The sequence below is a fragment of the Pteronotus mesoamericanus genome, unplaced genomic scaffold (genome assembly GCF_021234165.1).
Source record: "Pteronotus mesoamericanus isolate MK-2021 breed Mesoamerican mustached bat unplaced genomic scaffold, CSHL_Meso_final contig_347, whole genome shotgun sequence".
In the NCBI taxonomy this organism is placed as follows: domain Eukaryota; kingdom Metazoa; phylum Chordata; class Mammalia; order Chiroptera; family Mormoopidae; genus Pteronotus; species Pteronotus mesoamericanus.
Genome location: NW_026555137.1, coordinates 8611654 through 8628021, shown reverse-complemented (window position 1 = coordinate 8628021; position 16368 = coordinate 8611654). Strand labels below are relative to the sequence as shown.

The 16368-nt window shown below is 40.2% G+C and overlaps 1 protein-coding gene across 7 annotated transcripts in view; it reads right to left on the bottom strand.

Moving 5' to 3' along the window:
- MARK1 (microtubule affinity regulating kinase 1) overlaps positions 1-16368 on the bottom strand; it is a 68863-nt gene that overhangs the window by 11946 nt on the left and 40549 nt on the right. For 4 of the 7 annotated variants that reach the window (XM_054576609.1, XM_054576610.1, XM_054576611.1 and 1 more), the window contains exons 7-14: positions 14279-14335; positions 12085-12321; positions 11873-11992; positions 5589-5688; positions 4482-4594; positions 2538-2691; positions 2029-2225; positions 606-706 (exon numbers count right to left, since the gene is read on the bottom strand). In XM_054576609.1, the coding sequence (XP_054432584.1) occupies positions 606-706; positions 2029-2225; positions 2538-2691; positions 4482-4594; positions 5589-5688; positions 11873-11992; positions 12085-12321; positions 14279-14335 (1079 nt within the window). Of the gene's footprint in view, positions 1-605; positions 707-2028; positions 2226-2537; positions 2692-4481; positions 4595-5588; positions 5689-11872; positions 11993-12084; positions 12322-14278; positions 14336-16368 lie in introns of those variants that run through there. The other 3 variants (XM_054576613.1, XM_054576615.1, XM_054576614.1) reach the window with 2 other exon arrangements.

Here is a 16368-nt window from a genome sequence, read left to right as displayed (position 1 = left end):
AATTGAGAGGAAACAAATGGAAACAAACGTAAGGACGGACTGTCCTGCCTACTGAAATGACTCGGATGAAACGAAGTGCAGAATTCTGTTAGAGTCGTCCCCCTGCCCTTTCGTACGACGTTATGAACAGTTCTGCGTTGTAACTCATGATGCACAGGTCAATTTTTTAAATAATAAAAATGACGTGGCTGATCGTTATTTAAAATAAAACACTGGGAGGACTGTCCTGACCTCAACGACCAGCTGGGAGGGCCATGCGTCTTCGGGGGAAGGCGAGAGCGGCGGGTGCGTGGAGAGAGAGACCCGAATGATGGCGACGCAACGAGGCCGGGACGACCTGCTTCGTCCCGTGCAAATGGCCAATAATTTTAGGAAAGATTTCATACGGAAGGTCTCAGGTGAAGAGATTTGCCTCCTGTTTTCCCGACATACTCCCCCACCCTTCCCCTCGCGCACAGAAGGCAAGACCCCCCAGTCTGGACCGTCGGCTGCGACCTGACGGTCCTGTATGTCCCTTCTTCTCGACCCATCAGCACGGGGCTGCTGGCGAGAGCGCGAACGTGGGACCGTCACACAGGAGAGTCACCAGGCACTGTGACGTTTACCTGCTGTCTTTCCCGTTCTGCAGGGCTGTGTATCGGTCTGTGGTCCTTTCGCAGACATATGTATTCCTCCTTGCCATGCTGCCTCCAGCATACACGTTGTTCTTTGAGGAGGAAAGAAAAGGCCTTTTAAAATTTCAACTGCAGTTGTGGAAAGTCAAAGAAATAAACGGGAGCTGCAAGTGACTGAAAAAAACACATGGTCAATTTTAATTGACCAGAATCTTGCACGAATGAGCTCTGTGTCGCCTCTCTCTCTCTCCCCACCCCTCCCTCTGCAGTAGGCTGCAGGAGTAAAAGGCAGAGCCCACAAGGTCATTATCGTTTCAGCTCCCTGTCCTACAGCAGCGGCAGGCAGCTGTTTGGAAGCAACCAGAAAGCTGGGGTGTCACTCTCCTCTCTGTCAGCTGGGGGTGGGGACAGGGCAATAGAGCGGTACAGGCAGCTCTATGGGAGTAGGAGTGAGAGACCGGTCCATGTAAATATTAGCAGAGACCGGACCCCCGTGGCAGTGAAGGGGGTGGGCCAGCCAAGGGCAAGGCCAAGGAGAATAAAGCGCAAGGTCAAAGGCATGAAGCCACCAAGGGAGGGACATGGAGCGCCACTCTGAGAACATTTCCTCATTTCAGGTTTGGGCCGGGAGAGGCAGGCCAGGTCTGAGAAGCTCAGAGAAAAAAAGAAAGATTAAGTGAAAAGGGGCAGATTCTCCTTCCAGTGGGTGGTCAGACCCTCCTTACCACACACAGCAACCCGGCCATGCCCTTGACCTGTGACTAGCACTAAACTGCACAGGAACGATTTTCAAAAGGGCGAATGCTCTTCTGTTTAATCCTTACTCCCGCAGACAAAAATTTCCCTATTTTCCCCCTAATCCAGTTTTCCCGATTCTTTAAAAATAGTCATTAGTTTAAAATGTGTTTAATCATGGGGTGTAGAAAGTTAACAGAGATATCACAGAAGATATATATGATATCTCTATTAACTTTTATATTTGCTCTTTTATATTTTCGGTCTCTTTATTCTTTCCTGCTGCCCCAACTCCCATTACATAATTTCTAGAGTTTGCTGTTTTAAGTGAATAATGTGAACTCTATTTATAAAGTAATTATTAACAGAGTCTGCCTTCATTGAACACCTCATTTGAAAACATAAAATTACATGCACCAATATAATATTAAGTAACTACTACAGAGAAAAGTTTAACATACCATTCTGTGGTGAGGTTCAGAGCAATTTAAAGACTTCATATTGTATTTTTTTTTTTTTTTGTTCTTAAGCTGCATTTTGAGAGGGATGATCCTTTTTGCATGTTCTTTACATGCATGATTCACTTTAAAATTTTGCAACACTTAAAAAAAATCTTTAGACAAAAATCCTGAGAACGGATAAGCACCACAAACTGCAGGAGACCAGGCCAGGCACTCACACTTGGAACAGCGGAGGGCTTCTTCCTCTCCGGCCCCACGAGAGGGCTGGCGGCCATTTCGCTCTTCGAGCCGACCGTCGCACTGCCAAGCTTACGCACGGCCACGTCTTTGTCCCACTCCTCCTTCTGGTCACTTTCCACGCTGTTGGCCTGAGGCCTCTTCGTATAGGATACGGCAGGGGGAATGGATGGACCAGCTAACATAAAAAAGATAATAAAAATAAAAGAAGCCTAATTAGCTACAAAACAATGGACATGTTTTCTTACGAACAAAAACTCTGTATTAAAAATATCTTTATTTGCACATTTTACACTCTGAAGTAAGCTGAAGGTGTTTCATGACAAAAATTAGGTCAGTCCCTGAAAAAGGGATGCTATTTGTCATTCAAGAATAGCAGCTGTGGTGACTGGGATGACACAGGCACACGAGGCGTGAGCGCATGATGTTTAAAGAACACGAGCGTGGGTGGAATCGGTCTGTGTGTTCACGTATTTGACGTGTCCCCCACCATGATCACTAAAACGCCGCTGCTTCTGGTTGGCCGAGATGCTCCTCTGGACCTTCAGGTGAGCGGGGGACTGCAGGGTGCTGTTGTTTAAGTCACTACTGGGCCGCGACCTCTGACTCAAGTTTCCACTGGATAATGACTCACCGCCTTCGAACTATAAGGAGAAGAGAGACCACCAGGGTTTCAAAACACAACGGTGTTTATGCAAATAATATGCATTCTTGATTTTCTAATCTGTCCTCAGCTAGACAGGGAGTCATCGGAACTTAAAAAGGATTACTTTGGGTAAGGAACTGCAAGTTGGCAAACAGGAAGGGAAGGACACAGATATATCGGGCTTCCACAAGCACGTGGGATCCTCTAGCACCTTGTCCAAATGGCTCTGGGTTCTCAGTTTAGTCAAAACTCCGAATAACTGCTACCAATTATTGAATGGCTATTATATACTGGGCTAAGCTCTTTATATAGGTTACTTTGTTTAATCATTACCAAATAACCCATGATTTGTTCATCTGCACTTTATAGATGGAAAATTGAGGTTAAGAGTCAAGGGACACCGCTGGATTCTAACTCAAGATAAAATCCAAAGTTTTAACTTTATATGTACATGTGTGCGCACGTATTTTTTGTTTTGTTTCATTTTCTCCACCACATTTACAGAAAACCAAATTTGGTTTATTGGCTCTGATGAAGAAATTGCATCTACTTAGAACTAAGCAAGGTGCATCGGAGATCAATACACACTCTCTGTAACATAAAAATGTTTATTGCCAGCAAACTTTTTACTGAATCACAGGCATCCCAATGGGTCACCTAAATTAATATGTAAAGACGCTAATGACAAATAGCAGGGTAATACTGGTGATGGAAATTATAATAGATAATAGCTTATGTGGAGCACACAGGAATTGTTCTTAGGACTTCAGAGGTTTTAATTCATTTAACCCCCAATGACCTCACGAGGTAGTAGGTACTATTCTTAGCCTCATTTTATAGACAGGAAACTAAGACAGAGAAATGAAAAAAATTGCCTGAGTTGCATAGTTAGTAGCTGGCCTGGGGGGGCGGGGGTGGTGTTGGGGGGCGGATTCGAACCAGCGAGCCTGGCTCCAAAGTGCAGGCTCTGACTACTTCCAGTAGCCCCATTAGTTTGTATTTGGTATAGTTCAAACTTCACTTTGATTCACATGTGGGCTGGGTTGTACGCTTGTCAAATCAGTGCTTCCTTTATATTTAAATTAATAGGAAAATTCAAGATCTCATGAGTGAAACCTAAAATCTAAGTAGACACAGTTCAAAGACTTCAGAAATAACCATTTGTCCTGTTTCCCATTTCTTAAAAAATTCTCTCAACTTCGCTTCTCTGACACCATCTGTCATTTGCTCTTGTGGCTCAGTCCCCATGTGCAGACAGTGATTTCCTAAATCTGTCTCACGACAGACCTGCCCTGGCCTTGAGAATTCCCACCTGAATGTATCAAAGCCACTTAATGCTCTAGAAGGTAAAAAATGCCACCAGCTTTTTCCTGGGTCCCCAACTATACCAATCATTTAAGATATACATTTTGTTTTAAATGCTGTCACTTCTCTTGTTTCAGTCACTGTCTTTTCTGCACACCCAGAACCACCCTATTGCCTTTGGCAGGGCTATTCCATCCGGATGCACACCTCTGGGGGGCGTCATTCTCAAAGGCTAGACTGTGAATGGTACCTCTTAGAGCTCAGGCATCAGGCCTGATTTTGTGTAATAGAACTTCTTGGTACTCAGAAATGAAATCAGTTTATAACTTAGCATCCTGCGTTTTGAATTCTAATACACAATAGTAGGGTTTTTATGTTATTTCTAATAACACATAGGCTATATTTGCTAACATTATATCTTACACTTAGCCATCGCTAGCTCAAGAAATGATTAATGTTAAGCTAAAATGGTGAGAAACTTACTTCAGGTGGTTTTCTACCTAGAAGAATGTAAGTAGCCATCACTTCGTCATATTTCTGATTTATTAAGGCGTCATTTATCTCATCTCGTGCAAAACCCATGGTCACCATGACATCTAGAAATTAAAAAAAAATGCAAATTTTCCGAAAGTGGGTTTATTTTAGTAAACAAATGAACAAAAATTGGCCAAGTTAGTCAACATTAGATAGGAAAACTAAGTTCTGAAATTTTAAAGTATAATGGCAATTATAAAACTGTCTGGATTAACAGATACCATACATTCGGACACTGCGTGGTCAGTTTTTCCTGCGGAAATTACCTATAGCATGGGTTACAGTGATGGGGCCCGTTCCATTTCTCACCGCCTAGCACATTCCTGGGCTGAATTCCTGTGTCCACCCAGAGACTCAGTGTCTGTGGATCTGTGTCTTGACACACAGACTCCCTTCTCTCTCAGCGCACCCTCAGCCCCCCACAGAGTGGTTTCTCTCCTCTCTTAACACCTCCTGCTTCCCAATCTGGAGGCAGCTTGGTTCCTCTTTGGAAGGCTGGGAGGCCACAGCTGTTCCCTTCAGATCCCTCACGCCCTAGAACGCTCCTCCCTCTGCCCCTTAAGCCGGTGGAAGTGCAACTGAGGTGACTGGGTTTCAGTTGCTAATGGCTGTGGAGGTGAATGGGGCTGGGCAAGGGGGAAGGACCCTGCTGAGAAGGTGCATCCTCCTCTGAGGAAACAGGGGGAGGCCCTATTCACTTGGGGCCTCTACATTTTTGGTTGACATACATGCTCTGTTTTGCTGATGTTTATCCGTCTGATCAGTGCTGATACATCAGTCATTCTTCCTGCTAGAAATTGCTGAAAGAATGAGGTTTGTCTACATTATTTTAATTTTTATATCACTGCTGCCAACAATGGAATTACATTATAATATGCATGAGGATAAACTAAGGAACTTGAAATTTGCAGTGTACAGTGTATATTCAGGGAAAGAGATGATGCTAATGCAAGCATTTTTCAAATAAAAATTGCTTCCCATTTATATTCTTAAATACTAAAGGACTGTTATTTATCAGCCTAGCGATAGTGCCTCCCACAACATTTAAATACTTACCTATTCTTTTTGTGTCATTGAAGTCTGGTTCAGGCTCACTATAGGGCTTTAGTTCTTCCTCTTCGTGACCGACATTCATCCATCGATCTTTCATTATTTGCTAGGAAATAAATTCTACATTATGTTTGGCCAACCAGAACATTCAACCACTTATTTCAGCTCTATTGTAATGAACAGGGACCAAATCATTCTTTCGGTCATGTCAGGAACGTTTCATAAGAGCGTGATTTGGAAAGGTCTCCCTGGACAGCATGTGGGGAGAGCGGAAGGCCAGGATGCAAGACCAGAGGCACAGAATCAACGAGGAGGCTTTAGCTGGGATGTAGGAGAGAGATGAAGCTGTTCTGAATGAAAGGTAGGCCGCGGCGATGAAGAAGAGAATTTTCAATATATAAAAATCAACAAAGCCCCGTGTCTGGATACTGGGGGAGAAGAGAAAGGGCCAGGGCTGAGAGACACTGAGGGTGAGGCCCAGGTTTCTGGGTTATTTTTTATTTTTGAAGATTTTACTTATCTGGTTTACATAACTGAGTAGAGGCTGATGCCGTTTACTGGGAAACCCAACTCAGGAAGAGAAGCAGACCCGATGGGCAAGGACAAAGGTCAGTTTTAGACAAGGTGAGCTGGTGGGGGGGCTGGGGGCTATCCAAACCTACGTGTTCTGTAAACACTTCTCGGGCTCAGGAGAGATCTGGGCTAGGGATGGGGGCTGAGGTCTCAGCCCAGGATGATGACAGTGGAGGGTCCTCCAAGCGGAATGGGTAGCGTGACAACGCGGGGAAGAGAACGCAAGGGAGAGCCTGGAGGATCGCCGGCATTTAAGGGTCAGGAAGAAAAGTAAAGGGAGCAAGGAAATCCACACAGAGTGACGCCCAAGGTGGCGAGGCAAGGGTTCTTCAAAGAGGAGGCAGAACTTCAAAGTTCTGTCAATTAAGGTGATGACTGAAAAAGGAATCGACTGTGTTTAGCAACAGAGATGGCTGCCTACATGATGGCCGTTTTGTGGGGTCGTGGCCAGAAGGCAACGCATGCGGGTGGGGGGGGGGTGGCGCGGGCTGCGAGCGCAGAAGCTGTTGGAGAAGCCTGGCCGGCAGGGGGCCCCGGAAGGAGGTTCTGGCCGGGGCTGAGGGGTGGATGGACGCCTGTTTTTTAAGGGAGGTATTTCGGCGTGTGGAAGGGCCAAGGGGGAGGCATCGGTAGAGCGGAGGTTTGGATGGCAGGGGAGCAAGAGCTTCCAGCCCAGGAATGGACGGGTAAGGCTTGGACCAGATAAAAGGCACACCCCCCTCTCGCTACACCGTGACAGGGGAACAAGGAGACGGAGGTCCAGAGAGTAACGTTAAGGGTATGTCAGCAGAGTAACGTTAAGGGTATGTCAGCGGGAAATGAAGAACTCATGCCCATTGCTATTTTCCCTGTGGGTTAAAAGACAAGGACCATTTGTCTGGAATGTCCTTTGATTCCCAAATTTTTTTGTTTGTTTTAATCTCACAAGGTCCATACAAGCCCTGGCTGCTTTTGTTACCCTTTCGCATACTCTGATCTTTGCCCGCAATTTAATGCAAACTGTCGTTAGGCAAGTATTTTGTGTTTACCTCTCAATTATCTATGTCCTATCTGACCATAGACGCAAACAAAGAACGCCGCGGGGCTGACTGGTGCAGGGTGGCGATGCGGTCCCTCTATGTACCCGGCGCTTAAATGCCCAATCCGCGTCTGCAGACTGAACGAAGGACACATGGTGCCCGCATTACCCATCTGTCCTTCCTCTAGGTTCCCCTGGAGCTCTGTTCATTCCCTCTGGCTCCCGGTATCACTGTCTACCTTTCACTACAGCTAGTCCCAGACAGACCCGCTCCTGTACGGCATTCAAAGTCCTTGAGGATAAAGACTGCGCCTTATGCCAGCTTTCTCAGAACAGTGCTTGTTGTTGCTTTTGAACTAGGCGGCATTTTAAAATAAGGCTTGGGTAAAAGAAAACGCAGAGGTGAGCAACATCACACAGCTGAGGAAGCGGGCAGAGTGCCCGGGAGACAGACAGACAGACAGACAGACAACTGAACCGGACATGAGGCAAGCGAAGGAAGAAAGCCCGTGGAGGTATAATCTGTGGCACCTGCTGACAAAATTCGTTTAGGGAATGAGGGCAAGGATGGAATTGAGGAGGGTTCTACGGATTTTAACTCAGGTGCCTGGCAGAATTGGGTGTCCATGAATTAAGTAAGAAACACAGGTACAATACCAGATCTGAGAGATGGAAGATAAACAATTACAAGCAAACTTAAGATAATCTGAATTTTCTAATGTTTCTCAGTTAAACTGTTTATTTGGTGCTGGTTTCATAACTATTATGTATCTGTCCACATCAAGGGAAAACCTCACGCCTATACAAAATTCTTCTGTGGGGACCACAGGCTTAACATTCAAAGCCAAGGGAGAAGTATCCCCAGGAAAAAGAGGTGCCATGTGACAGCAGAGTGCTCCTGTGACCTGGCTGGGTGGCTTCAGGTCGGGGCTGAATCACTGGGCCAGAAACTGCCCTGCACCCATCAGCTAACCCGGCCCGTTTTAGGTTTCATTTGAGATCTCAAAACAAGAAACAATAAGTCAAATAAGATTCCAAACTCAACAACAAAAAAAAATGTTTACTCTAGCCATTACTGCCGATGAACATAAATGATTGCTTGCTGGGAAATTCTAACAAAATAATTGATTCAGATGAATGATAAGGAATTAAACAAAGTAACAAGGGAAATACACACCGTCCACTTAGGTGCACATAAAAAAAATGATGGACTTTAGGATGGTCAGATAGAAATAATTTTTCTTAAATGGTTTCAACCTTTGTAAAGTACATCACATACTTCTGAGTCTGTACTTAGAAATCTTTCTTTCTTTCTTTCTTTTTTTTAAAAAGGCTATGATTATTAGTAGGATTACTGGACACAATGTCACTTGTACTGGCCAGGCATAAATAAGGCCATTTAAGATAATCTTAGCTGCAGCTAAGAAAAGATATTTTTTAGGAGGACCAAAGATGACAAAGAGCAAAAAGTAGGAGTTTGACGTTAGCTCAAATTTTGCATTTATTTTGAAGGTAACACAGGAAATAAAAGAAAAAATTATATATATATATATATATATATTTCTTCACATATATGGAATAGCACAAAAGTTTTGCAGTTTCTTTTAATAAAAAAATCTAGATACATCAATATTTAAATAGGTAGGAAATAAAAACTTAGTATACAACATTAAAATACAAATCCTTTAAAATGTATATGTGATACTATCCCTCCCATTATTAGTGTGATTAGGAAGAGCTGACAGCATTCATATTCACAACCTTAAAAAAATTATATAACAGTTTAAGATCTAGAAACAACTATATAGGTCATGCAAACAGACTATGAAATTAATTTCATTAAGTGTATTTCCATGGAGGTAGTTGATTTATAAGGCTTCAAGAACTACCTCAATAAAGTTTGCAGTCATATCTGAGAAGCAACAGCAAAGTGTTAAATAAGTTAAATAAGAAGTTTAGTAAGAAAATAAGTAGCCACCCAAAACTGTCTAACTCAAATTTCAATGTTAGTAAATTATATACCAAAGAAAGAATAGCATTTAATAAATAACTCATGATATGCAAGTAACACCAAAAAGAAATACATAAATTTTCATTTTTTAAAAGATATGGGAATTAATGGGAAGTATTTCATATTAAAATATACAGAGCTAATACAAATATGTAAGGCTGATTAATCAGACCCACTTCGACAAGCAGGAAGAATGAATCCAGCCATTAAAAATATTTAGTGTTATCTTTAATGAAATGAATACAAATTAAAGCAATTATGGCAAAGTGTAGTACTACCATAAAGGCATCGAACAGCAGAAATCATTATATCCAATACTGAATCAAGCTGTGGAGAACAGGTACCTTCAAGTGCCCTGATCACATACCATCTTTTCGCAATGACAGACAAGACCTATCAGACTGTTAGTACCTTTGACCCAATAAATACATCCTGGAGAATTCATCCAAGTATATATCCCAAAGGGAAAATAGTATAGCACCCTACTTTTAGCAAAAACAATGAAAGAACTCAGATGTGCAAAAACCAGGTAACAGTTAAATAAAATCTGATGTATGATCCAAGGACAGCAACATTGCTATCAAAAAGGAAGGCGCTCACTCTTAGGATAAAGCAAAAACTAGGTGCCCCGAACTTTTAAGTTAAAAAAAAAAAGAGACTGCAACATGCAATGAAAACAGTACTATTATATAAAATTTTATTTTTACATATTTGATGATAAATGTTTTAAAAAGTCACTTTTTATAGTTTATGGGGTTTTTTGTTGTAAAGTTGATAATAAAATTGATATGAAAAAATAAAAGTGAAGACTAATATAATTTTTGACATCACTGTTATTTCAAGTTGCTTAAGGTTTGATGTCAGAAATCTTTTTTTTTTTTTTTATAACAGTGTCAGGTTTCTCTGGAAAGTCATTTCTGGGAACACTGAAGCAGACCAACCTTTGCAGGGTGATATCGGCAATATTATAATATTTCCTGTGTAGACTCTTGGTTCTGTGGCTGAAAAACTTAGTTTTAATAAACTGGAACAGGTTCCAGACTATATTCAAATACATCAAGTTGAGTTTCTGATGATCAAATGTTTTCATAATAATAATTTGGCTTTTAAATTCTACTCAGAGAATTCTAATACTTTAATCCTTTGAATTTTAATGCTAAGAACAAAATATTTAATATTTGGCTACTCTAATTTAATCATCTTTAAAACACTAAGTACATCTTACATCTTCTTGACGGTCCATATAGGTATTTGCAACATCTATTCTCCCAAATAATTTTTGTATGACCTTTTGCACTAAGAAGTGAGCTGATGCATCACCTCTGGATATTTTATTAAGTGACCTTCAGTAAGTAGGGTTCCTATGATAAAAGTGAGTCATAGAGCAAGATTAGGAGAGACTTATGTTCCCATAAAATTTTAGGACGGATATGAGCCTCAACTGTTTCAACTTGTTAATTATTTCCCGTAATTTTCTATGACTAATGGTTGACAGTAAGTCTAGAAAGGCAGTAATGTGGAAGGGGCCTTTCTATCACAAACATTTCTCTATTAAAACACTAATGTACTCTTTTACCACCAAAGGAAAAAGAATCATAAGATGAAACTCATCACATTTTAACAAATAATTCAGTAAAAAATATCTGATAGTTGATTCACTGATTCAAAGCATTTAAAATAACCTCTCAATGGAAGTTACCATCCCTTAACTGCCATCAAAACATACTGTATCTTGTAGTGAAAAATACTTGTGAAAATGCAATCACAAAGCCCAAACTAACCTGAGAGCTCTATACACAGGGAAAGCTCACTATAAGGCAGAGAGTCCGTGCCAGAAAGCCCCACTGCTACACTAAAAAAGTACAGTTTAAATGAGGTTAATTGTCTGAATTTTTCTACCCTATCTGCTAAGGCAAATAAATGAAGACAAAAAAGTCCTAGTGAACAACATATACTGAATCTCTGAAATTAACTTAGTACAGGTAAAATCGCTCTTAAAAAATAGATGATCAAAATACTTCAGAAATAAGTAGCTCTACTTGCAGTATCAGAAGGAACAAAGGTTAGACATTTTGGTTATATGAAATGTGATGTTATTCCGTTACAGCATACCTAGTACATCCCTAAGAGCATCTATTATTATAAATAACCTCAAATATGGAATGCAAATAAGTAACACAACAGTGTGTTAAGAAATGAAATACCTGTTTCCAATGGTCTCCTTAAATATCTGTAAATTTTCTGTGCTGATGCTGAGATTTCTATTAACTTTTTAAAATATCAGATACTAATTTCAGATATAGCCATGAAGTATTTCCTGGGTTAGAATTTTCACTATTTGTATTTACTAAATATAAGATTTCTGTATTGGATCAAGCCATGTCTGGCAAGGCTAGGCTTTCCTCCTTCCCCAACTGAAAGTCCGTTTTCTCCCTATTTTTATGTTGTTTTAATTTAATACTTCATTTCAGGACAAAGAAGAAATAACAGTCTTTACAGTGACTACTGTGATAACTTTTGAATAGCGAAAGAATCATGTTACTTCTCTAGCTCAAACCAAAAGACAAATTAGATGACTTGGCAATTTTCTTAAAAAAACACAGGAAGAAATCATTTTAAAATGCTCTTCAGTTCCCAGAATACTTTAATTGTTAAACATAAATCTGAAGTACAAAAAAACCCACTTACTTCCAAGCTGCCTCTTTTAATGGGATTCAGCACTAATAATTTCTTGAGAAGATTTTCACAGTCGGTGGACATATAGAAGGGAATGCGGTATTTCCCTCGTAAGACTCGCTCCCGCAATTCCTGAAAAAAGCAAAAGCAAGCACTTGTTCGCTGGCTTTTGTTAAAGGGCTCACGCGTGGGGAGGAAACACGAACGTCACGTGTAGCCGATACCTTTAAATTCTGGCCATCGAAAGGCAGGGAGCCGCTGACTAACGTGTAGAGAATGACGCCGAGGCTCCACACGTCCACCTCGGGCCCGTCGTACTTCTTCCCTTGGAAGAGCTCCGGGGCGGCGTAGGGGGGGCTTCCGCAAAACGTGTCCAATTTGTTCCCGACTGTAAATTCATTACTAAAACCAAAGTCAGCAATTTTAATATTCATATCAGCATCAAGGAGAAGGTTTTCAGCCTAAGAGGAAAATAATAAAAAGGACAATGTAAAGAGCCTACATAACATCAAATCTCCATCATAACTGTTTCCGATCCCAAACGCGTTATCTTTTGCCTCTCGTTTTTCAGGGGGCTCGCAAGTGCAGGAGCCCCGTGGGGTAGGTCAACGTGTATCTGCGCAGGAGTACATCTGCCTGGGCTGATTTGAACACTATACAAGGAAAACTCTCGTTTTTATGCCTATCTGCAACTGTTGAAGAAAGGTTATTTTAAACCCACTTTTTCTTCAAGATAAGTGACATCCTGGAACTGTATCTCAGTATGGCTTCGCGGAAAGAACATCCGTCAACATAAGACAAGTCCGTTTGGCGCTCAAACCAACAAGTTTACCCAACAGCGCTCTATTTTCATAAAGGATCAATGGTTAATGCAAAACTAATACCTACAGTAACTGCCCATCAGGGCTTCCGGGACGACTGAGTTCCATCCTTTGCCCTCTCCTACAGAGTGCTTCCTCAGAGAAACAATACAGTGCAATACAGACTCCACTAGGTCTTGTCTGTGAGAGCTTCCTTTGGCTGTTTTGAAACTCGCCTCTTTTCTGGAGGTATATTCTGGGAAAAAGCAGTGATTCTCTGCTCCCTCCCTCCAAGTTTTGAGATGTTCGTTTTCAAAATCCTAAATCAGAATCCCTCCAAGAAAAAGTTTTAAATGTGCTTTTGGTAAATGCAAGTGATTCAATAAAGTATTTGCTTTTGTACATTTTTTTAAAAAAAAATCAAACTCTGTCACAAATGATAGACTAAGAGAGTTAGTTATTGGTTGTTTTGTAGATGTGTTTTATCAGGGTCGAAAAAGGAGTAATGTTTGGTTAACATTGAAAGGCAGCCTATGGATTGTGAGGTGGTATCTGCACGCCACGTGCCTGATAAAGGGTTACTATGCAAAATACAGGGTTGGGAAAAAGTAGGTTCACAGTTCTCCATATGGAAAAGAATACAGTAATTAATCAGTAATAACCAAGAATAGATTGTTTCATGCACTCACAACCGTAAACCCACATTTGCCCCCACCCCGGATATAAGGAATTCATAGCACTCAACAGCAAACCACAAAAAAACAAAAAACAACTCAAAAAATGGTTAAAGCACCTTAATGGACATTTTTCCAAAGAGCATACAAATAGCCAAGAGGTGCAGGAAAAGGTGCTCAGTATCACTCATCAGGGAAATGCAGATCAAAAATCGCAAAGAGATGGCAAACCACCGGTTTGGATGGCTAGCTTCAAAAATATAAGTGTTGGGGAGGATGTAGAGAAAAGGGAATCTGTGCACACTGTTGATGGAAATGCAAACTGGTACAGACATTATGGAAAACTGGATGGAGGCCTTCGAGAAACTAAAATTAGAACTACTTCGTGATCCAGCAATCCCTCTTTTGAATATATACCCGATAGAAATGCATTCAGTACCTCAAAGAGGTGTCTGTGCTCCGATGTTCATTGCCACAAAGATTTCCTATCATACATTCCTTACATCAAAGTAGTAACTTTATACTAACCAGATACACTTGATATTCTGAAAAATGTTTAAAATGTTTCCTTATTTTTTTGAGCGTTAAAATAAAGAATGAGAATTGGCTCTTATATCAGACCAACCTGGATTTGTGTTCAAACCTAGTTTCTGACTTAATGGGACCTTAGGCATTTTTAGTTTGAGAGAAAGTTCCACATTCACCTATTAAAACAAGGTTATTAACGGTGAATCAAATCCTCTAACCTTGAATGCTAGATAACTACTCATATATTTTCATTTTCTCAGTGAAAATATTGCCTTTCATACAGCTGCTGTGAAGATTAAATAAAAACTAATTTCCCTGTACAGTGCCTGGCACAATTTGGCAACCAAAGATATTTCTAATAGTATAAACTATCAGCTAATAATTTAAAATTTTCCGTTATGAAATCAGTGGCTTACCTTAAGATCGCGGTGAACAATGCATTTTTGATGACAATATTGCACAGCAGATACAATCTGAAATAAATATTTGGGAAAAAGGGTAAATATTATTTTTGAGTAAAAAAGGAAATCACAATTTCCCCCAATTATCACCTCCAATTTAGATAAATTACTAACTTGAATTTTAAAGTATATTTAATAATTTCACTGTTCCTTTACTTCAGAGAACTCTACATATCAAAGTTAAAGTGATGAAACTCACTCTTAAATGTAGAAAATGTGAAAAAGTAGTATTTGCTTGCTAAAATATACTAAAATATTTGTCAGAGCTGTGAAGACTTTTATGGGTTGTTATATTTCTCTGTTTACATGATCAAATGTGTACAACTTGTAGTTTTGGTCAAATGGTTTATTTATTCCAGTGTTGGAATAAGAACTTTGGCAAACATGAATCACTATTCCAAAATAGTTGGTTCCAGTTCAAAGAGCAAAACTCTATTTTTAGGAATTATATCAAATGTGTTCAACACATGTTTCTTTAGTGAGGCCAACTGACGAAAAACATATCAGTGGGGTATTTAGCAATATCCTTTGTGTGTTCAAATATAAAAAAAATGGGGGGGGGAATGTGCCTTAACAAAAGACGCAATTATAAAAAGAAAAAAAAATTTAATTTTAAACCTGTCACTAAGTCAGGTGGGCAAATCTGTAACTAGATTTTGTATGCAGTCAAAATTTTCAGCCATTACTTCGGGCTCATTGGGGGCAAGTTCTAAACAGAGAGGAACCCAACAGATTAAGTGCCAAAGATACAACTGAGGAATAGGTGATAGCAATTCTTTCACAGCAATGTACTACATTAAACACAGACTTGGTAAGATTCTTACAGCAATCACGTAAGAGCTATTTTGTACAAAAAATTTGATGTCTAGGAGGACAACCATTTTAACGCACAACAGAACTTTCAATTCTGTGGATTCAGTTAAAAGTAAACACAGCTTGAACACTGAATATTGGTTAGGCGTGTACAAATGGAGACAGTAATGAGATTTCTAAATGTCTAACGATGATGTGAAGTATGACTATGCTGATAGGAATATGGGTTAAAACAAAACTTCTGGGTAATAGAAGTAAAACTGACAGCTCAGTATTCTAAAATTATCCTGATGTATATTAAAATGGTTCAAAGACAGAGAGGACATGGATTCAAAACAAAATCAACACGCAACGAGTATATGTAATGTGATTAAATTCATTATGAGTCACGAGTCAGTTTATTGAGTACCCGCTATGTGCAAGAAAATGTGCTAGGGAAACACAAAAAGTAACACTACACGGACCCCGCCCCTAAGGAGCTGGCAGTCTGATAAGGAGGAGAAGACACGTGCACGAGTAACTACAATACAAGGCAGAGTCGCAGAAGCAGAAGTACAAACAAGCGAGGAAATCCAAAAAAATATATAATCAATTCAGTCAGCAACGCTTCCTGGAGTTGGTGATACTGGAACTAGGCCATCCTTGAAGGACAGCAATAGTTTAATACATGGAGCTTTGGTAATGAGGCAGAAGGGGGTGAAATGCACCGATGCTGAGGACAAACACTATTTGGAAAGTTGGTGGGGAACAGTAACAGGAAGCCTTGATGGGCAGGCTGACAAGTCTCTGAATTTCAAACTAAGCAGGTACTACACAACCACTACATGGTTCTGAGCAGAAAGACTATGAATGAAAATGATCAACTGGAAGTGTGAGTCCCCAGAATACAGAAGAACCTTACAATGAATACTTGTAGCAGGTTTTCTGAAGCAGGACGCTTCAAAATGCTAATATCCAATGTTCACGAAAATATGGTCATTAGGCAAGAGATCTATATATTTATATATAGATATTAATACTTCTTATTGAAGATAATACATGGCTATAGTATGTTCATACTATAAGTCTATATTTTCTACCATGGATGACAGAAATTTGCTAACAATATTATCTTTTTCAAGTCTCTTTGTCTTGATATAGTGAAGAAGCATGTTATAAATAATGATGTGGTTACCAAACATGCGTTTCACATTAGACAGAACAATCTTTATGAAAGCAGTTCTATAGGCACT